The sequence below is a fragment of the Lathyrus oleraceus genome, chromosome 4 (assembly GCF_024323335.1).
Source record: "Lathyrus oleraceus cultivar Zhongwan6 chromosome 4, CAAS_Psat_ZW6_1.0, whole genome shotgun sequence".
Lineage (NCBI taxonomy): Eukaryota > Viridiplantae > Streptophyta > Magnoliopsida > Fabales > Fabaceae > Lathyrus > Lathyrus oleraceus.
Window position 1 is genome coordinate 471,034,733 of NC_066582.1, and position 23,990 is coordinate 471,058,722.

A 23,990-nucleotide genomic window follows, 5' to 3' on the forward strand; every position below is an offset into this window, starting at 1 on the left:
TCTTTACGCTGACAGTACACTACCTTTAATCTCTATTTGTAAACATTCTATGAATTAATAAAAAACAATTGTAAAGACATTTTAAGAATTAATAAATTTCATTCAACCATTTAAATGTTAATACAAAAAAATTTCAACTAATTAATAAATTCTTGTAAAAGAATATTAATTTAAAAACTTGGGTACAATCTCTTTTAGTTTAAAGTTTATTTAAATGTTTTCAAATAGTGGAGTAACCTATGGTAATAAATCAAAATAACTTCAATTCTTTCGGCATCAATCTCGTCTATACATAAAAACAGCAAGAGCAAGTGTTCGTCCATAAATACTACTCCCTCAGATAATTTCACACATTAAGAAGAAAAAAATAAAAGAGAAAAAATATGTAAAAAAATATATCTAATACTTTTATATATCAGATACATTAATTATTTACAAAAGTACATTATCCGATCACTATTATAAAAATAAAATATTTTTTAAATTTATTGAATAAATGATATATGAATCATATTTCAGATGCATCAATTATTCAATAAATCTAAAAAAAAATTATTATTTATAATAATAGTGAGCAAAAGACATATCCCTTATTATATATTAAAAATTATAAAAAATAATACTCCCTATTATCTTTAATATAAGAAAATGTTAATTTTTATATTCATAAAAAATATAATCCAAATTTTTTTAATAAATTTGAAAAGTAATATTTTCTTATATTAAGAATCAGAAGAAAGATTAATTAGACGGTAGAATAGAATTGAAAAAGATACATTAAAAATTAAAATGATTCATTAATTTTAAAATATTTTGTTTATTTTAAGTAAGTCACTAGGACGGATTATCTTTAAAAAGTTATACTTTTCGTTGAACTACAAACAATACAACATGATCACCATTTAAGTTATAGTCTAAATATTTTTCCAGTATTATTATTAAACAATGAATGAGTATGCAAAAATGTCTGCATGATATAGAAAGACTTAAAAATAATGTATTAGATTAAATCATATAAACATGCTCAGTGCCTAAGACTATACATTTTGCCTTTCGATACATTAGGACAGTGGGAATAAAGTAAACTTCAAATCACTGCTGGTAATGGAGAGCTTGATCATAATCCAAACTGGTAAGGAGTTCCATAATCTGAATTAGGATATTTTGTCCCCCTTAATCAAGAACAGAGGTGGGAAGGGGTTGAAAAAGCCTACTCCTATGACACGTGTCAACCAAACCTAATTCTCTCTTCTTTTTTATCCTATATTTCACTAATTAATCTATCTAAAACACAGAGATTACAGATCAATCAACAAAGGGATAAACTAGTTGGCCACTACTCCAGAAAGGGTGGAGGAAACTATATCAAAGGGGTCTTGATGACATTGACCCTTGCGAATATCCATTAGCAACCCCTTGTTTTTTCTTGAAATTTGTAATACTACAATGAGGACATATATATTCCAACCCATCTGTTTTTGCATAATCCTGCACAAGTTGTGAAAGAACAAAAAAATGAATCCTTGATACAATAAAGTGTTTTGCATTGGAGGATTGAACCAGTACTCTTCTTGTATAATTGCAAGTGATGATGCAAATGCAATACCTTAAACGCGCCAAGACCCTGCCTTCTGTCACAGCCGAAATGAGCCCACTCACCACATATGCCGCAATTCACCCAATCCCCAGCAGCACTACTGTTGAACAGTAAAGATTGAAAGGAAAACATTTACAAAAAATTAGATTAGCTGCTGCTACTTGCACACACATTAATATCATGCTTCTATTGGTTGCTAATTGTTGATATTTGTAAATATATAGTGTTGAGAATATTTGTATATAGAATAGTCCCACATCGACTATATCATGTAATTAGTTGTAATCTCTCTATATATAATAAAGTCTCCGTAGTGCTGTTGAAAAAACATGATTTAACCTAAATGTTTCTTAGTCTCTCCTAATTCAATATGGTATCTAGAGCCTACTAAATATATCTTCCGGTGAGATTTTTTTTTTTTTTTTGCAAATTGTGTCATCACTCTGGTTTGTCTCTCACTTCTCAAACCACCCCACTTGGCTCCCTCCATCGGTCACAGATCCGGTCTCCGTTTTTCATTTCGACTCTCGAAAATTTGTGCTCTAGTTCAAACATTTTGTTTCTTTAAGCCATGGGAGATGTTGATTCCGTCTCGTTTACTAAAGTTCCGCTTATCCCATGTGAAAAACTAATCGGATCAGCCAACTACAACATATGGGCTCGTGCTGTCGATATGTGGTTTCATGGTCAGGGATATGAAGATCACCTAACCACAAAATTGGTTGATGTTGCCGCCGCAAAACTCGCTAAATGGAAGAAAACGGATGCCTCTCTGTGTACTGTGTTATGGTTTTCCATCGCACCTAACCTCCAAGCGCAATATCAAGCCTTCTCCACTTGCAATGAGGTTTGGGAAAAGGCTAAGAAAGTCTTCTCCAACGACGTTCATTTTCTATACAGTGTCATCCTCAAACTCGACACACTGAAGTTGCAAAATATGGATATGCAAGCCTATCTGAGTAAGCTTGATGCCTTGAAAGCGAGTTACGAAACCCTCATGCCTTATGCAAAAGATGCTACGGCTCATTCCGAACAACAAAGTAAATTTTTCATGGTCATGGCACTTAAGGGACTACCACCAGAACTCGAGTACGTTCGTAACCAGATTTTATCAGATACTATTGTTCCTAACTATGATGCATGTAGTGAACAATTGTTGTGCTTGGCTACACCTCATGCATTTGGTCCAGTTTCCCCTCCATCTATTGTTGCTCTGACACCAGGTGACACTGACACTGCTGCCCTTGCATCTCTTGGCAACAATCAAAATCGTCTTCGAGGAGGGTCATCCAACTCCAAACCTCGTCCCAAGTGTGACCATTGTAACCGGCTTGGACATACTATCGACCGTTGCTGGAAGTTACATGGCAGACCTCCCCGCCAGATAAATGCAACTCAAATTGATAACTCAGACACTATGCAAACTTTACCTTCTCTTCAGAGCCCTACGCCAAGCTACGAGGATTTTCTCAAGTGGTGTCGGACTAATCAGACCTCTGGTTCCACGACTTCGGTTGCACACACTGGTATTTCATCTGTTTGCTTCTTTCAATCATCTCCTAGTCCTTGGATCCTCGATTCTGGTGTGTATGATCATGTTACCGGTTTTAAAGGTCTTTTTTCTTCCCTCTCTACCTCTGATTTCTTACCGAGTATAACTTCCACAAATGGTTCTCAAACCCGATCCCAAGAGATTGATACTGTTCAAATTTTACCATCTCTCTGTGACTTCTGTCCTATATGTACCTAATTTCCCATTTAATTTACTGTCAGTTAGTCGTTTAACTCGCTCCCTTAATTGTTCTATCACCTTTACTAATAGTAATGTTACTCTGCAGGATCGGAGTTTGGGACAGACGATTGGCGTCGGATGTGAGTCTCAAGGCCTCTACTACTTCTCTATGTCATCTACCACATGCTCCACCACAGATTCTCCACTCATTATACATGCGCAGTTAGGTCACTTTCCTGATCGAGTCAATAAACGGGTTGCTTCCTCTTTTGCTTTAGTTCACTCCGATGTTTGGGGTCCCTCGCGTACCGTGTCTACTTTTGAGTCTAGATATTTTGTAATTTTTATTAATGATTTTTCACGTTGCACATGACTATTTTTAATGAAGAGCAAATCTGAATTGTTTTCTATTTTTGAACAATTTTATCGAGAAATAAGAACCCAATTTGGTTTGTCTATTCGTACCTTAAGAAGTGACAATGCATGTGAATATTTATCCCAACAGTTTCAAACTTTTATGTCATCCAATGGTATTCTGCACCAAACATCTTGGGTATGATACCCTTATCTGACTCAGGAAGGTATAGAAGATTAGTTGGAAAGTTGAATTATCTCACAGTCACACGTCCAAGGAAGGTATAGAAGATTAGTTGAAAAGTTGAATTATCTCACAGTCACACGTCCAGTACCTTTGGTGCAGAATACCATTGGATGACATAAAAGTTTGGTGCAGAATACCATTAGATGACATAAAAGTTTGGTGCAGAATACAGTTTTAAAATTATGCTTAAATCAATTGCATAAATTCATTGACTTTAAAATTAGCACAAACCTGTGACACAACAAGCAGCATTCTCCATCCACATCATCGTGTGCTAATTCATATTCTAAAAGGTAGGTTTCATAATGTCTTTTGAGTGTATTTCCAACTCCCTGCACAGGATACAACATGGAAAAAAAAGCTTAGCAGCTAGTTAATTTGACATGATAAACAAACATCAAGTTATTACATAAAATTTGAATTAGTTTGTGAAACTTTTTTTGTTATTTTAACGATTCTAAACTATGATGCATAGATAAGGGTACGGTACCCAGTACGGGTGTCAGTATTGGTACGAGATACGGCATTTTGAGAAAATCAACGTTCAGGTACGTCTATAAAAATAAGAGTTTCTCTATAAGATGTATTAGTGAAGATCTAGATTGTTCAATTCATAATAAAATACTACAATAAAAGTTTAAAAAATAAAAATCGTGTTAAGTTATTATAACAAAGAAACTAAAATACATAAATCTATAATGTTAATATATGAAAAAAAAACTGCAAATTTCTACTTAACTAAATAATGAAAAAAATGAAGTACCACAAGCATGATGTGCGGTACTTCACAATTTTAAGAGTACCCATGCTTCGGGGTACATAAGTAAGTTCAGTTTTGATTAGATTGAATAGGTTGTCAAGATTGAATTCACAAGTAAATTCAATTCAATAATGAATTTATATATTTGTCTACTTCCATTTTCAATTAGGTATTTACGGTTGGCATTGGATTGAATATGATTATGAAAACCTTAGTTGATAGGATTCATGCTAGGGGTCGGTCAAGCCTAATCTAAAAACCAAACCTAAATCAATCATATGGTTTAGTTCATAAAATACGATTGAATTATCTTATAACAAATGTACTTAAACAGTTCAGTTATAGTGAACCAATTATAAATCTGTTCTAAACCAACTTAACCACTATATCTTGTTCTTGGAATTTGTGAAGAAGTTCGAGAATCATCGGACCTTGGACAGAAGAAGAGAAAACCATTGCAGATAACATAAAATCATTACAAATTGTAGAAGGAAAACATCACAGATCACAGGTAACAAATGCAATTCAAGCAGTATGAATTGTTTTGTCAAGAAAATCATGTTTAAATTATTTATTATTTGGGAAGTTTGAAGAATTTTTAAAGACTTCAGAAAGCCTTCTATCTTATCAATGTAAAAGTTTCAGAGTGAAATTCCAAAGTCAATATAACAAAAATCATAAAAGTAAAACGTACAGTCATTCTATTGGTTGATGTGTAATTTCCCATCTTTGAAAAGATTTGCCCCTTCCAGTTGATGCCATTGCCAACATGAAATCCTCCCCTTGTGACCACCTAAGAAAACCAACAAATTTAGAAACAAAATCTATATAAAAATTCATCCATAATAATTCTTAAAGAATACAGTTGCACTGAACTCACCTCTTTATATAGGTTGTAGAGATCAAGGCGCTTTCCATTCAGAATGGCATCAGGGAACTCGGAAAGCCCTCCTTGGGGAATCAGTCGGCTATGCCCCCGGAGAATCAGAAACTCCATGACATCCTTAATAAATTCATCCTACACACACACAGTGTTCAACTTTTTAAAGTTTGAGTATATTCTCATTGGATGTTTGCGTCATAGAGAGTTTGACTAATCCAGTATGATTTAGTAATACTAAGGATAACACCATTTGATGGAATATGGTTTAATTTTTTTTGAAAACGAACAAAGAAGAAACAACGTATTTAGGGAATATGGATTCCATTGAATATTTGAATCATAGAGAGATTTATTAAACCCAGTATGGTTTGTTAATATTTAGGATAGCATCTTTCTAGAAAATATGAATTCTAAAAAGAAATCATATATAGGAAATCAATGAGAAAGTGAGTTTTATTCCCTTTCTTTTAATGTGGAGTTCTGATGGGATCCGATGTATTATGAGAAAGTGAAAGATAAAAGACACCATCCTTCAAGAATAAGTAACTTAGACTCTTATATCATTTTTGAGATTACTATATAATGTGGTAGAATATTTTGGTATAACATTATCCAGCTCATCTTTGCATAATAACTCATTGAATCAATACATACATATTACTGAGCTCGTGCATTTCCAAAGTCAGATAATCGATATGAATTAATAAGCAACTGCAAGACAATTATTCGTCATTAGGTCTGTATTATAATTTTTAAAGAGAAGTTGCATTACATTAATATTGGAACACTAGTAAAATCTCAAATCTCTTTAGAAAAATGACAACAGTCATTATCGTCAACATATGTAGCATTTAGAAGAATAAGTTTTAAAAATAGAAACTCATCAAGTTGTATTTGCCAACAAATTGATCACAATTATTTCAAACAACTGACAAAGGTAAACTCACCTCAGAGCAAGTCTGTACTGGGCCTCTGCTACAACCGTGTTTCTTCAATGGTAAAGGATTCAATGAAATAACCTGCTTAGAATGAGCTGAGCTTGAAAATGATTTTCTATGGGCCGCAGATGATGTTCCAATACTACTGCGCTTCATAGGGACAAGTGGCACATTAGCTTCAACATGGGCACCACCGAAACTATCTATCTCAGAAGGTCCAGAAAAAGGTGTCATTCTATGGCGACGAACATGAGGAATTGGCCTCATTGCAGATACTTTTAATCTCTGCCTAGCTGGAGTTAATGGTGTACTAATCCCATTCACCATTTTCCTATCCTTTTCCTCTCCATCTACATTTTTTACAGCACCCTGCCCTGTGAAGACCTCATTGTGTATGTCAAGGCTAGCACCCTGGCTTAATTCACATCTCTTTCTTGTAGGAGGGGGAGGTCTCAACCAAATGGGGGGCCTGCTGAAAACTATATTGTCATTTGCACATCCGTCTTTCTCTGAGCTTTGATAGAAGAAAAGTAAGCGCTCCGCGTCATCTTTCTCAAAAGAAGCAACAGGCAACCCTTGAATACTAGCAATGCCAAGTGCAACTAAACTTCGATAAGAAACATCAGGTGCTAGCTGTCGCAAAATCTGAAGAGAGTAACAAGACATTTATTTAGCAAAGAATTCGAATCACAAGTAAATATGTTTAGACATAGAATTCCAATTCTTGTAAGATACAACACTTTAGATGCTATATTTATAGGCAAGAAAACCTTGGCAACATGCCAACATCCTGTTTCCACTTCATTATTTACCGTAGAAATGCAGATCATCTAATTTGAAAACAGATTGAGCACTTCACTGCTCTACTATAGAAAGCAGACCCATTCACCCTGTAGGAAATAGGGGAATAGAGCTACTGGTTTACTAGCTCAACCTTTCCTAATGAGTAACTAGTAGTTTCATTCAAAACTACATCTGTAGACAATAATTTAGGGTTGAATTAGCAGGAGTAATGTATCAACAACAGCACTTATAAGTAGTAGGAACTCCATTGATACAGTCCAGTAAGCATGCCGTAAATTATCTATGAACCATTCTTCCAACAGTAAGGTCAATCAATGAGTTATACTCTCATTTGAAAGAGGAAAGATGGGTAAAAGCAAAAGCAATGAGACAAGATAGATGAAAGCAGAGGCATGCATTCAGTCCAATGGTAATACAACAATCTAATCAGTCCTGTTACATACTTTGATGTCAAAACATTATGAGCAGCCAAGCTGGATGAAAGGATATATCTAACCTCAAGTAACCCACCCAACACTATAGACTACCTCAATGGAACTCTTTTTCCGTTATCTCAATCCAAGAAATCCTTGCCTCGACATTTCAAATCCTAATCATTTCATAGCAGCGCTAATTGTCCTAATAAACTCTGCTAAAATATTTTTAAAAAGAGAAAGAGGTGTCTTCGATGAAAATTCAACTTTGAGCTTAAAGCTCTACAATGGTGAAAATAAAATAAATAAACTAAACCAAAGTTGTTTAAACTCCTAACCAAGAGCATGAAGCTCCTAGAGTAGAGAATATACAAAATCGGCTTGTAAGATGAGGATTTCCCCCACTTGTAAACATATGCTCAAGGCACATATTGTCCAATGTAGGACTCTTAAAACACCCTTTATGCCCAACACTATTGTGTTTGATGTGTGGATATAAATGGTGGATGGCCCAATAGTGGAAATCTGATAGTAGGTTGCTCAACAGATCTTGAATCCGACTCTGATATCATCTTAACAATTGTGGTTGAGCCTAACTCAACCTTACAGAACCGCCTTGATATATTGCTGCGTAATGACCGTACCCTGAAGACTATGTACATCTTAACTGAACAAGTACCAACACTAAGAGAGTCACAGACAGGGGAGAATTGCCCTCACTTATATTATATATTCAGATATTATATATTCAGGCCACATATTGTCCAATATGACTCTTAACAAATGCTAACTGACTTTATGAATGACTTCCCACTACCTTTCTCTCTCTTATAAGAGCGAATGCCTTAAAATCAAGGACTATCCTAACTTTTGTATGTGTGGGAGCATGAGGTGTGTGACTTGGGCCGAATGATTAAGCCATCAAAACCATTGGGCCATGGTGTCTATTAGAGATGCCCGCGACCATAACGACCACCACCGCGACCATGTCTTTCATTTCATCCATCCTTTGGATATCCTCCCACTCCACGGCCAACACCACCCAGGCAGCAGCAACCACAAGCTTTTCTAGCAGGATCTGACCCTAGCTTTAACAATCAGCGGTGGTACCCTGATTCAGGTGCGTCTCATCATGTTACTCCTGATGCTTCAAATGTGTCTGATGCTTCCTCCTTGTCTGGTGCAGAATAAGTGTTTATGGGAAATGGTCAAGGTTTGTCTATCAATTCTGTAGGCTCTATGAATTTTCCTTTGTCTAATTATTCCAATTCATCCCTAATCCTAAACAATCTCTTGCTTGTGCCACATATCACCAAAAATCTTATGAGTGTCAGTAAATTTACACAAGACAGTCACGTTTTCTTTGAGTTTCATCCTCAACTTTGTCTTGTAAAATCGCAGGATTCTTCTGAAGTTCTTCTTAGTGGCACTGTTGGAGCTGATGGACTCTACAGATTTGTCAATCCTTCCTCACCTTCCTCCTCTACTCCATCTCAGTCCAAGTCTCAGTTCAAGTCTTTTAGCTCTAGCCCTAGCTCTTGTAATAGACTTAGCTTAAACTCTAATTTCTCTTGTAATACAGTTGCCACTTGCAACTGGTTTCCCTCTTGTAATTCTGCCTCTTATATAAATAAAAGTATTCCTAATTCTCTCAGTACATTGAATCCTATTGTTAATGTCTCTCACTCTAATCCTTCTAACATAGATCATTCAATGACCTGCCATTCCCCTATTGCCACTAGCAAGTATGCTCTATGGCATACAAGACTTGGGCACCCTCATCATTATGTTCTTATAGAAATTCTTAAGGCCTGCAATATTCCTATCCCTCACAAACCTTCCCTTGATTTATGTTCTGCCTGCTGTCTTGGCAAATCACACAGACTCCCTTCATCTCTGTCCACTACAGTTTATCATAACCCATTTGAACTTGTTGTGTGTGATCTATGGGGTCCTGCACCCATTCTTTCCTCAGGTAGCTACTCCTACTTTCTCACATGTGTTGATGCACACTCTAGATTTGTATGGGTGTTTCCTCTTAGGTTGAAATCTGATACTCTCACCCAATTCCTTCACTTCAAATCTATGGTAGAACTCCAGTTTAATTGCAAGATCAAAACTGTTCAAAGTGATGGTGGTGGTGAATTCAAACCCCTCACTAAGCACCTCACTGAATTGGGCATCATTCACAGGTTTACTTGTCCCTACACTCACCATCAAAATGGTATAGTTGAAAGAAAACATCGTTATATAATTGAAACAGATCTAGCCTTGCTTGCTCATTCCAATATGCCTCTCAAGTATTGGGATCATGCATTTGTCACTGTAGCTTATCTTATCAATAGGCTGCCTAGTCCTTCTCTCCAAAACAAGTCCCCCTATTTCAAATTGATGCATCAGTCACCAGATTATTCTAGCCTCCGTGTGTTTGGGTGTGCTTGCTTCCCTTTTCTTCGTCCCTACAACTCTCACAAGCTAGACTTTAGATCTCAGGAGTATGTATTTTTAGGCTATTCAACTGTGCATAAAGGCTATAAGTGTTTCGCTACAGATGGTCACATCTATATCTCTAAAGATGTGATGTTTCATGAGTCAAAATTTCCATATCCTACCCTGTTTTCCACCTCCCATATTCCTTCTAGTTCCTCCCCTAGCACTCCCTCTGGTGCTCCCTCAGCCATGTCCTGGTTTCCCTCCCCTACTGTCCATCATATCCCTCCCTTAAATCATGACAATCCTACTGCTCCTCCTTCAACCAGTCCTTCCTCACCCCTTAATTCTGCAAACTCTTCCTCTAATGGACAGTCTATGAATGCTTCTGTAAATACTCCAGCCACTACTGCTGCTAATTCTAATGTTTCCACTCCTGTAGCATCATCCCAGCCTAGTTCACCCTCCCCTAATGCTATCTTTTCTGATCTTGCAGAAGCAAGTACAATCTCTCCCTCTTCATTACCTCCCTCTAATTCTTCTGCTAGTCCTGCTTTCATCTCTCCTATTCTCCATCCTCAAAATGTTCACTCTATGCAAACTAGAGCTAAGAGTGGTATTGTTAAACCTAGGCTTAATCCTACTCTTCTTCTCACTCATATGGAGCCTACATCTATTAAACAAGCCTTGACTATCCCACACTGGCTTCAAGCTATGCAGGATGAGTATCATGCTCTTTTGAAGAATCAGACTTGGACATTGGTGTCTCCATCTGATTCAAAAAGGCCCATTGGCTGCAAATGGGTCTTTAGGGTTAAGGAGAACCCTGATGGATCTATTAATAAATACAAGGCAAGACTGGTTGCCAAAGGATTCCATCAACAGGCTGGCAGCGATTTTACTGAGACTTTCTCTCCGGTTGTTAAACCTGTAACAGTTAGAACACTCCTCACACTTGCTGTTACTAATCAATGGTCAATTAAGCAAATTGATGTTAACAATGCATTCCTCAATGGTGTGCTTGAGGAAGAAGTATACATGATTCAGCCCCCTGGGTTTGAAGCTGCTAATAGGTCTTTGGTTTGCAGGTTGAATAAAGCATTGTATGGGCTAAAACAGGCCCCCAGGGCTTGGTTTGACAGACTTAAAGGTTCTCTGGTGCAGCATGGTTTCAAGGCAAGTAAATGTGATCCCAGTTTGTTCTTCTTCCATACTGACAGTTTAACCATTATGATTTTGGTTTATGTGGATGATATAATCATCACTGGAAACTCTCCATCCTTTATTGCCAGCCTAGTCAAGAGCCTCAACAAGGATCTAGGTCAACTAGACTACTTCCTTGGAATTAAGGTAACTCATATGCCAAATGGATCTCTTATACTCTCACAAACCAAGTATATCAGTGATTTACTTGCAAAGGTTAACAGGGCTATTGCTAATGGTATGCCCACACCTATGGTGTCTAGTAGCAAATTATCTAAGTTTGGGTCGGCTACTGTCTCTGATCCTACACAGTACAAATCTATTGTTGGTGCCTTGCAGTATGCCACTTTAACTAGGCCTGAGTTATCCTATTCTGTCAACAAAGTGTGTCAATTCTTGTCAAATCCTTTGGAGGAGCATTGGAAAGCAGTTAAGAGAATACTCAGGTATCTCAGTGGTACACTCACTCATGGCTTGTTACTTCAGCCTGCTCCTAAACATCAGCCTCTATCTCTGCTGGGTTTTTGTGATGCTGACTGGGCAGAAGACCCAGATGATAGAAGATCCACATCCGGTGCTTGTGTTTTCTTAGGTCCTAACCTAATTTCCTGGTGGTCTAAGAAGCAGCAGTTGGTAGCAAGGTCAAGTGCTGAGGCAGAGTATAGAAGCATGGCTCAACTGGCTGCAGAATTATTGTGGATTCAATCTCTCCTTCAAGAGCTTAAGTGCAAATTTCAGGTTCCTAGAATTCTCTGTGACAATCTCAGCACTGTCACTTTGGCTCACAACCCTGTGCTTCACAACAGAACTAAGCACATGGAATTAGACATATTAGACATATTTTTTGTGAGAGAAAAGGTCCTAAATAAAAGCTTAATTATTGCTCATGTGTCTGCCCAGGATCAGTGGACAGATGCACTGACAAAACCTCTTACTGCTGTGAAGTTTCTTCCTCTGAGGAACAAGCTCAGAGTTGTCAACAAAAGACAGTTGCTGGAAGCCCCATCAAGTTCTAAGGGGGACTATTAGAGATGCTTTTGTAGAGTTTGTTATAGGGCTTATATTGTGTTATCACTAAGTACAGCTGGCATAGAATTTGTTAGTGCTGTACAGCTGGCATAGAATTTGTTAGTGCTGTACAGCTGGCATAGAATTTGTTAGTGCCTAGCCTTATCAATTCCTTATATATATGGATCCTCTGTACTATGCATTCTTGAGAAATACAAGAACAAAATTTCTTCTTCTCTCCTTGCTTATACTCTTAACATGCAAACTCTATACAAAAGCATCTCTAATAGTGTCCTATCACAAACACAACTACATGGCTTCTGTTTTTATCATAAAACTATTTGGAAAAAATTTAAATAAATAAGTCAGGTAAAGCATATATGACTCAAATATTGATGAATCTCCCAATAAGAAACTAGCAAGAAGGGATGACACATTAATACAAATAATACTCTATTTTGGTTACAATTAATACAGATAATAATGCAATAGAGAATGTGAATAAGACTGAGAATTATTAGAACCTGCAAAGCCCATTGAGGAAGCCTCATGGTAATTTCAAATATAGTTGCTCCACAAGCTATTGAAGCAGATCTGCGAGGTTCGGACATAATCTGTTTGTTTGCTTCGTTGTTGTGTTGTGCGTGAACTATTTGACTCTTCTCAATTATCTCATTTTTTATATGATTCTCCAAGAGCTAAAAAGACAAAAGCAAAAAACTCGATTGGCCAAAGAATAAGAATCCAAATTATTCAGTGACAGTTTCTTGCACAGTGCATATATTACACAGTTGATTTAATATTTAATGGAAAATTGGTCAAAGGACTGTTTCTTTCCACACAAAACTTAAGCTTAAATTCTGAAGACAATTGTTATAAAACGTTATTCAAGAGAAAAAAATTAATAATTCAATGCTTAGAATTATAATCTATAGGCATATCAGCTTATGGTCCCACTATTTTGGTAAAAATGAACATTAATTCCCCCTATTTTTAGAATCCGCTTTTTGGTCCCATATTAAGCAAGTTTTGAGATTTTTTTATACCCTCCATTTTTTATGATGTGGGGCCTAGCTAGTATTAACGAATTGGAAAAAATGTTTTCCATGTCATTATTGTTGAAATTAATCATATAATTTATATATTAAATTGTTAAAAAACAAATAGTAATCAATAATGTCATTTTAATTTATAAATAGAAAATAATTAAATGCTTAAAAACAATTTAAAAAACAACAATTGAAAATATTAGAAAATTACTATGAACCCTGGACTCGGACACGACACGGACATAAGGACATCGCTAATATAAAAAAACATAGGACACGAACACGGCCATATACATATTCTATATTAATAAAATAATGCAATTTATAAGCACAATTTAAGAAGAGTCTAAAATGAGAAGAAAAAAATTATGTTTATTTAAACTTAGTAGGTTCAATAAAAAAAAAAAACATAAATCCACCAAAACATTCTGAGTACTTTCAATTAAGGAAAATTATCTAAAACAAAATGATACAAATCATATCATAGTCACTCCACACTAGTGAAAGTATTTTTTACTCGGCCATAAAAACAAAACGCAGAAACATCAGAAAAACCAAGTTACAGATTACAATAGAAGATGAAAAACATACATAGAAGATGAAAAACCCTAGTGGAGACTGAAGCAGCAGCGTGCTGCGAAGATGAAAACAAACAAAGAAGATGAAAAATCCTTGTGGAGACAGAAGCTGCGGCGTGCAACAAAGATGTAAACAAACAGAGAAGATGAAAAAATCTTGTGGAGACACAAGTAGCGTCGTGCAGCGAAGATGAAAACAAACAAAGATGAAAAAACAAGAATACTAAAGATAATATGAAAGGTAGAATATGGAATATGGAATATGGAATATGGAATATCGTGTTGTTTTTCCGGTGGAGAATTTTAATTATGAGAATTTGATTTGGGGCATGTCTCTTATTTGAAATAATGTGTCATATCCTGTTTGCTGTATTTCAATTTTGTTCGTTGGACACTTCAAAAACGTGTTTGAAACGGTTCGTACGCGTATCCAACGGATACGTGTCCGATGCAGGGACACGCCATTTGATAGGCGTGTCGGAGCTTCATAGGAAAATTAAAACACTAGAAATTAAGTTCTTTCATCTTCATTCTTTTATTTTCACCTATCCAACTTCTCTTCGCATAATCAGAGCAAATCACCTACCCCATGTGTCTCTCTTCATATTTTTGTTCCATTTCAGAAACATCCCAGTTTCTTCTCCTATTCTCCTTACATCACCATCATCGAGCACGGCATAACCTAATTCCTCCTTTTCACGTTTTCCCTTTCCCCACCAACAAAATTGCGCTCCCCCACTCTTTCATGAACCCATTGTTTAGAAGACACAAACTTACTGTCAAATCTGGGTTTATCTGGAGATAATCACCGTCAAAATCGAGTTTTCACTGTCACACATCCGCCACTGCCACCACTTTCGATGGATCATTGGTTAGTTAGGGTTTTGGATTTGATTGTAAAACTCTCCAAAACTCCCTGCTTCTTCATCTTTGCTTGTATTGTTTCTAATTTGGGTAAATTTTAGAAAAAGAATAAAAGTAAGGGGTGTTTTTGTTTTGTAGGAAAATGGGTAGCATCAAAGAAGAATCAAAATTAGGGGTGTTTTCTTCTTTCTATTGTTGTTGAAAAGTTGTATTCTTTAGTTCAAAATTTATATGTGCCTCAATGGAGGTTGATTGAGCTGTGCAAACAAAAAGAATTGCGAGACATTCTCATATTTTATAATTTAAACTTTTTTTAACTAATTAAAATACTCTGTTATTAAAATTGCAAAGGCGGTTCAAAAAACTGTTAAGAAATGTGGTTGGGCCTAGCTCAACCCTACAAAACCGGTTTGTAGGTGAAGATTGCCCCAATTTATAAAGACATGTTCGGGCTATATTGTCCGATGTGGGGCTCTTAACACACCCCCTCACAAAACCGGTTTGTAGGTGAAGATTGCCCCAATTTATAAAGACATGTTCGGGCTATATTGTCCGATGTGGGGCTCTTAACACACCCCCTCACGCCCAGGACTGGACATCTGGAGCGTGGAAATAAATGATGGGTGGCCCGATGGCGGAAACCTAATAGTAGATGGCCTACCGGATCTTAAACGAGGCTCTGATACTATGTTAAGAAATGTGGTTGGGTCTAACCTAACCCTACAAAATCGACTTGTAGGGTGAGGATTACCCCCACTTATAAAGACATGTTCATGTCATATATTGTCTAATGTGGGACTCTTAACAAGAATTAACTACCTTTACCAATTTTTTGTCAAACATAAAATTATAAAGGTGTGTTTGTTTGAGGAATTAAAACTACAATCTCAGGAATGTCATTCTTAGAGTGTGTTTGTTTCAAAGTTGTAAAAAATATATGCAACATTCCAATGTTTGATTCAACTTTTAAAAAAGTATTCCAAGACATCCAGAAATTTTATTTATACATGGTTCTTCTATTTTTATTCCAAGGTTTAAAGGGTGGGAATCTAACATTCCCATGGGAATAAAATTCAACTAACTACAACTTTCCACTACTACTCATATTTATTTATTTATTTTATTTTTTATAACTTTTAAATTAAATAAATATTATAAACATTCCTAAAAAATTTAGTTTTTGCCAAACACTTAGATAGAAATATTATTAGATAGGAATATTATTCCAAGTAATAATAATGATGGGAATAGGATTCCAAGGAATGCTAATGGAAAGAACTTTATTCTCATCCATTTGTTTGGTAAGTTATTAAGATTTCTAAGAATATTTTTGAATTTTATTTTATTTATAATTTAAAAATTTAAAAATATAAAAAATATATTAAAATAATATAGAAATAGGTAGTTATAGTTGGTTATTCTTTATTCTCATGGGAATATAAGATTCCCACTCTTTGACTCTTTGACATAGGAATAAATATTTAAAATTTTATGAATAAATTGTATACCTTAGAATAAAAAGTTCCTGGACATGATTTGTGAAAATTTGAAACAAACCTTGGAATGTAGGATTCCCAACCTTACATTCCTAGGAATACAATTCGAATTCATCAATCAAACACCCCCTAAGATTGTTTTGCACCCCTAAGATTGTTTTGCTTAATTTTATATTTAATTTAAATTATTTGTTAGGTAAAATTTGTAATATGACAAATTGATTTTGCATCTCATATTGGCATGTAATGGAGACCACTTCATGAACATGAGTGTGTGTGAGAAACATAGATTCTGTAAGAGAAATTTGAAACATGAGTGTGTGTCGGAGAAACATAGATTCTATAAGAGAAAATTGAGAGAGGAAAAAATAAAAGGAGACTATGCAAACAATAAAAAGTGTAACATGATATTATTGAATGTAATTTTGTATGTATGTCGAATATTATCAATTTTACACACATGTTTCATTGTTTTATTCACAATTTTTTTTTAAGTTGTTGATTTATAAAAAAATAATGGTCTAGGCTGATTTATCAATTTTATTTATATAGTTGTTATGGAATAAACATCTAGTAAATAATCTTAGTTCGAACTCTAGACACACATTTTAAATAATGTGACGTTGCAATTATATCGCATAATGTTTCTTTGTTTTATTCACTTTTTTTTTTCATCAGCCGTTTATATTTTTTTATACTAAAGAGAATATACTCTCTTTTGATGATTATAAATTGATTATCACAACTGTAATTATTTACTAAGGAAATGCATCAATTATATTTTATTTTAACTAATACAATGCATCAATTAGTTGTTTCAAGATATTAGTTAAGAGATTATCATATCCATTTGTCTTTGGTTGTGTTGCTTGGATGTTTTAAGCTTTTTGAGTTAATTTAGAACCTTTATGACTATAATACATATTTAAGTATATAAATCAATATAGTGTAACCTCTTTCCCTTTTTATTTATCTTATATAACCCGTATTCGTGGATATCCATCCAAACCCGCCCCAAAATTGACGGGGAAAATCCGTTTTGACTGGGTTTGGGTTTTCCCCAATTATAAAATATGGGGACGAATCGGATAATAGGGACACTAGTACCCACCCCGAACTCGCCACGTTTATTTTATTATGTACATTATTATTTATTTTTAATGATTTAGAATATTAAATAAGTGGATAATGTTTTAATATTTTGATTTGTATTAATTATTTAAAATATTTAAAATGTATGTATGGAATTTTTTTAGATTGTTTTATTTTATTATTTGTAATGGAATTTGATTTTTAAAAAAATAAATATTTCTATTAAAAAATTGATTTCCCTAAATGGATGGTGGTGGGACGGGGATACCCGGACCCGTTTGGGACGGGTTTCGTTTTTAATTCTCCATCCCGTTTGGGTTTGGGGAGGAGAACGAGGATTGTTTGGGGATTCGGATTTGATTCGGGAAGGTAAAAATCATCTTCGACCCGCCCCGTTGTCATGCCTAGCCAAGACAGTCGTGCCTACATGGACTAGTATGCAGGATTGTCAATCAACTCATAACCTGGTCCGACCCAACATTCCAATCGCATGCCAGCATGCTACGATCTAGGTAAAATCATAAGTGGCGAACTCGGTGAACTCGCCCAAGTTGAAAAGCTAACTCGATTTCTTTCAGAGATGCGTCGCGCATCTGTTTTTGAGGTTTTTTTTAAGAAAAACCCCTAATTTTCTAAAGCACGTATGGATTTAGGTCGGACCATATTAAAATCCTTATTTATTAATTTTTTTTTAAATGGAAATTTAGATAGTCACGTATCATAACTCTTTTAAATAAAAAGAGTATTATTTCAACATAAATTCTCTTCATTCACAATTCTTCTTCCATATTTACTTCCTCTTCCTTATTCTGAACCGTACCCTACCTCCTCTTTCATTCAAGCTTCCTTTTTTTGGGCATGTGTATATAATAATACATATATAAATATATTTTTATACCATTAGTAAGATCTTACGATCCACGAGTTACGATTTTTCAATTCTCTAATGGTTCTACGTAAACTCTAAAGGTTCTAAACATTGGTCTGGATGCTAGTACGGGTTAATGTCACAACAGATTTGGGAGGAAACTGTTAGACCTTAAGAATACTAGGAACCAAAACTGGGATGGGAGGGATAGCTCAACTGTTTTGAACTAGTTGAGCTAAGGGTTAAAAGGAGTTGGAGGTCCAAAGTTCAAGTCCTAAGAAGGGTGTAAATATATACTAACAATTAATTATTAACAATTTGGCATTAAATAAACTAGAAATCAAAACTGAATATGCCTGTTCATTCTATCACACGATTACTTTTTATTTGCCGTTACTTGTCCTAAGACAAATTGACATAATTGAAAAGAGAGAGAATAATAAATATTTAAGAGTATAATAGAAAAAATAACATTAATGATTCATTAATATTATAAAACGACTTATATTATGGTTCACAATATTTTTCCAAAGCGACTTATAATAAAAAAAACGGAAGCGACTTATAATAAAAAAAACGGAGGTAGTAACATTTAGCAATGGTTATTAAGTAGTTATTTGGAGTGTGTGAATAAAATACATTTAGTAGCACTTATTACGTAGTTATTGTGTGTGAATAAAATGAGAAAACCGTAGTTAGATGAGTTATCCTAGAAAATTAGAAGAGGTTATTAGGGAGGAAGAAACTAGGCTCTCGAACTCTTGTAAGGAGAGAACCAAAGACTCAAATTTCTTAAAACCTCATTGTAATTACTATTAATTAAATTTCACTGTTACGTATCAGTTTCCATAAAAAAAAAATGATGATGCGGTTGAATTTTATGAAAGATGAATGTAAAAGAACAAATAAGGTGAAGAAAAAAGACTCAAATGGAAGAGTTTAACTTCTAGGGTTCATATGTTGATGATAATGATGAGGAGGTGGATTATGATGAGCCAAGATCGGTTATTTTCATATATTGTTACTTGTAATTTATTTTTAATTTTACAATTTTTCATTGTCATTGTTATTTAAGAGTTTTTACTCCCAGATATTTTATAAGTTAATTTTAATATTTTAATATATAAATTATATAATTAACTACCCCCTCTGATTCTTTCAAATGTAATATAGGTGGTATCACATTTCAACAACGTGTGTTCGAGATGATAGTGGTCATTTTGTTATGGCTAGAACAGATTGGTGTCACGTGATCTTCAAACAATAGAGTGTGAGGCTTGGGGTTTGTATAATGCACTACAAATGAATTGTGGCATCAGGTCTTGCAAATGTCATTTTCGAGCTAGATTGTAAAATAGTGGGTTATAATATACATCATATAACTTATAATAGGTTAGAATATGACTATTATTGATGATTGTAGAGATATTCTAAAAAGGCACAACAACTTCAAGGTTGTTTTTACTAGATGACAAGCTAATGATAGTGCTCATGCTTTGGCAAGGGCATCTATCTCTTATGCTCCTCCCAGGGATTTTTATTATCCTCCTGAATGTATTATGAATTTATTTGATAATAATATGAGTTAATTTGGTTTGAGTAAAAAAAAAAGAAACTAGAACAATAATAGTTTGGAAAACATTTTTTCAAACTCATTAATGCCAACTAAGCACCACCCCATTAATGAGAGCACCACATCAACAAAAAAAAAAGGAGGGAAACGAAAAAATCCCAAGACTTGCTTTATAGAGACACCAAAAAGCTAGTTTTAAATATGGTGAACTTAAAATTCATTTTTGTCATAATAGGGGGACCAAAATGCATTTAAGTCTATTATATATGTACCCGTAAGTTATTATGCAAGAGCAACGTAAGATTGGAATTAAAAAATTAAAAGCATGTGCAGATAGAATTAGTTGTTTGTTTCAGCAATAAAAATACAGTGCAGACACTTGGAGGGTACCTGATCATTAAAACAGGCTTGTGCACTGCCAGATACTAGAAGTGAGATATGGGCAGAACTGCAGGTTGATATATCACATCGCATGGTCACAACTCCACGTGAAAAAGAAGCTGCCTGAAGAGGTGGTGGAGGGGCACTATAAAGCACCATAAAGGTATATATTACAATGTTGCAATCATATTCATATTTCTAATGAAGTCCTAAAGAAAAGTAAATGATCATAAAATAATTTGAAGAGAAATGCGAGAGATGAGTTATCAAAAGTATAAGTACTTGACTACTAGGCATATGTAAGTCTTATCAACATACCTATACTTGCCATGGAGCTTGCAACCGCGTATCTGAAAAGATGAGAAAATTAAGAAAACCACATGAAATATCACCTTGAAGGAATGAAAAATTACTACGAAAAGCTCTCACAGACAGGAGAGTGGTAAAAAGCCACTCAACAACAAGTGGTCTTTTATCAGTTTATGTTTATTCCTTTCACGGAAAGACCACAAGGCTGAAAAATGATGGGAAAACAATAGCCCAGCAATGTTCATAGTAAACATTTTGGGAAAATGAAATTTGAACAAATGATACACTCAACATACTTCAATAGTTAATAGAGTTCTGAGTCCATCCTCCAAACATCTCAGCAATGACTCATCCTGAAAAGAAACGAACATATTTATAATTGGAAAACATTGAGAAAAATATATTTTCAACATGCATTTATGGGTGTGATAGTTTTACGGATATTACTTTATGCAAAACATTATGCATGCGTAAGTGTCGTTTTAGCACCAAAAGAAAGGAAGTAGAGTTCCAAAGAAGCTTACAACAGTGGAAGGTGCACCACAGATGAGAAATCTCAAGTTCATTTCATCATCATGAATTTGTATAGAAGGAAGACTGCCGGAGGAACTTTCTTCATCATCGTCGTCTTCGTCTTCTTCTTCACCAATCTCTGGAGAGTCAACATTGATTTTGAGACAGTCACCAAGAAGGTGTGGCCCCATATCGCTATCAGTAAGTACTTGATTATTTTGAACACAGTAAAGTTTGAAAGAAGCATGTGCAAGGTGGAAAGCATCCCATGTATGTGTACATGAACTGCAATAAATTTGAAAACACCACTAAATGTTAAGAAATATTTCAAAATTTCAAAATTCTTAACAAATAGAACTACTTTGATTTCTTCAGTTTTTTTTCCACAAAGCGAAAAGAAAAAGTCATACTGGGCTTGGAAGTTCTGGCCAATCATGACTCAAAACAAAAATTAGTTAAATAATCATAGATTAACTAACATGACATGTAAACTATATAGGTACACAAATTTTACAAGAAATTATTCCTCTCGTAAGGACCCACTACATGGATGTGTCATCACGTATATGTAACCATAATCAAACATCAAAACTGACTAGTAAGCTGTATCAGTATAGCAGTTAGATTTAGGACATAAAAAGCCATTGTATGTAGTAAAAGCACCATGATCATGCAAGTTGCAATCAATCAAATAAATGATGTCATACCTCTGCACCACTGAAAAAAATGCTTGACGAAAATGGCAGGCAGCATATTGAGAGAAGGCATTCTTCCAAAATACAACATATGGGATTCCCTGTGTAGTCAAACAACCTGAATCAGCCAATATTCCCTATAGCATTACCAGAATGCACGGTATTCTTGTGATCATTTTATCATCAATCACAATCAAGTATCAATAATGATAGTCTATTGACATTTGATATCTAAGTTTTCTCAGCTTAGACAAAAGTACCTTAAGATGAAGGGCCTCTGCAAAACTTTCTCCATTTGGGATTTCTAAATAAACCTGAAGATATTTTGCAAATTACATCAAATAAAATACCATATCCACTATGTGAACTGAGGCAAGGAAAGTGCTTAATTGGTTAAGTTTAATTAGTTAATTTAACATAAAAAGTGATCATATAAACATAAAAATGCAAATTAGGTAAGCCTTAAAAGTAAAAAAAATTAGCAATGGGTGATATGTCACAAAATCTATGCATGTTCTATTATTCCTAAATTTATCGTCTCATAATCATTAGCCCAGCAACACTTTTGCCATTTGGGCATGAATACTATCGAGTCTATTGATTAGTTCAATATTTAATATTGACATGACTACAAAATTATATGCAACACACGTGATCTGACTTCACATAGACCATGGTCTCTAACATTCTTTTCAGTTTATAATTTTAACAGTTTACCATCTTTCTCCCACGATCAATAATAGTAAGTACTGCCCACCAAAAATTAACAACTTAGAAAGTAACACGTTAATAATAGACCATCTTTCACATAGACCATGGTCTCTAACATTCTTCCCAGTTTATAATTTTAACAGTTTACCATCTTTCTCCCGCGATCAATAATAGTAAGTACTACCCACCAAAAATTAACAACTTAGGAAGTAACACATCAGTAAACTCTCAAATTTGTTTCTTCACTAATCTCTATATGCCTAACCTAATACCCTATATTACAAATAAAGAACAAAAGAGCCATATTAAAATTCAGGTTACATACAACCGTTGGCAATGTGGTACCGAAGAGCTCTGATATATCTTCAGGAGTGGATAATTCCACACCTTGCCAAACCAATGGACCAACTTCCTCGTTCACTAACTTCTCTCCTTGTAAGTAAACAAAACTCGGCTGATACGATTCAAGAACTTTCCGAAATTGTTCCTTTTCCGGATTGCAGAGACTTTGCACCTTCATTTTAAAAAAAAAACAAAAAAAATAGTAAAAAGAATCACATCATAATTAAACTCAAACAAAATTAGTAATACAAAACAAAAACTTCTAAACCTACATTGCAATACTTTATGTGAAATTTATATACCTCAAGACGCCCCGAAGAAACCAACTCAGGAAAAGGATATTTTCTATGATCCGTCAGGTGCTTCTGCTCAACAGAACGTGTATCAGAATTAACAGCAAGAACAGTACAAGTCTGTTTAGAAGCTCCTTGAGGATGAAACTGCAACATCTTTTAAGCTAAAAGTAAAGAACAACAACAACAAAGAGAGTGAGAAAAAATTGAAGTTATAGACTAAATAAGCTTCTGAATACGAATCAAATTACACGAACATGAAGCTAGAAATCGATGAGGTTGAGTTCTGAAGTATTCTCCGACGAGGAAAACACCGTTACCGCGAAATTACGGAGGAATTGTGAAGCTGCGTTGCATCGTTGGGTTTGGTGAGTTGTTGATTGAAGGGAAAAAGTGCGTGTGTGATGAAACGAGAAGTTGAAGTGTGAGAAAGTGAAAACCCTAACGCGATTTGTGGATTGGGATTTGAGGATGAAGATTGAACAAAGATGAACAAGAGGATTCGGAAAGCGATGCGGATTCACGTTTTTTTCTTTCATGTTGTTCTTCTTCTTAAACTTAAACGACGTCGTTCTGATTCGTTTTGTAAAAATAAATAATACTAGTAACAATTTTTGTGAATTTGAACTTAATTATGAAATTGTAAGTAAAGTTGTGTTGTTGTTTTTTTTAAATAAACCGGTGGTTCCAATTAAAAGGTCAATATTTAAAATCCAAATCAAATTTAGAGATATTTTTTATAATCATCTTATCCAACCATATTTGAGTTTATTTATTAATTAATCCTGACTCTCTTAATTGCATTGTTTAAATATTTATTTGTGTTTTATTTTTATTAAAAAAATTATTTTTACCAA

At 34.6% G+C, this 23,990-nt stretch overlaps 1 protein-coding gene across 2 annotated transcripts; it reads right to left on the reverse strand.

Annotated features, from left to right (window-relative positions):
- Window positions 1-972: 972 nt before the first annotated feature.
- Window positions 973-23,703, reverse strand: LOC127076208 (AT-rich interactive domain-containing protein 4). 2 transcript variants are annotated; one of them, XM_051017794.1, is made up of 16 exons: window positions 23,385-23,703; window positions 23,143-23,297; window positions 22,824-23,012; window positions 22,048-22,101; window positions 21,800-21,888; window positions 21,104-21,377; window positions 20,876-20,932; window positions 20,589-20,620; window positions 20,280-20,415; window positions 12,894-13,067; window positions 6,521-7,156; window positions 5,571-5,708; window positions 5,385-5,483; window positions 4,162-4,262; window positions 1,607-1,697; window positions 973-1,488 (listed from the first exon to the last, which is right to left on the reverse strand). In XM_051017794.1, exons 2-16 carry the CDS (start codon window positions 23,287-23,289, stop codon window positions 1,366-1,368), a joined length of 2,340 nt encoding a protein of 779 aa, XP_050873751.1. In that variant the 5' UTR covers window positions 23,290-23,297; window positions 23,385-23,703; the 3' UTR covers window positions 973-1,365. The 2 variants fall into 2 exon arrangements, with proteins under 2 accessions (XP_050873751.1, XP_050873750.1); XM_051017793.1 differs by having other exon boundaries at window positions 23,391-23,702.
- Between the last annotated feature and the right edge of the window lie 287 nt (window positions 23,704-23,990).

Coding starts and splice junctions, on each gene's coding strand:
- LOC127076208 (XM_051017794.1), bottom strand. CDS start 23,289: ATGTTGCAGTTTCATCCTCAAGGAGCTTCTAAACAGACTTGTACTGTT. Junction 13,068..20,279: donor AAGCCTGTTTTAATGATCAG/GTACCCTCCAAG, acceptor TTGTCTTTTTAG/CTCTTGGAGAATCATATAAA. Junction 1,698..4,161: donor TGCTGCTTGTTGTGTCACAG/GTTTGTGCTAAT, acceptor ACTGTTCAACAG/TAGTGCTGCTGGGGATTGGG.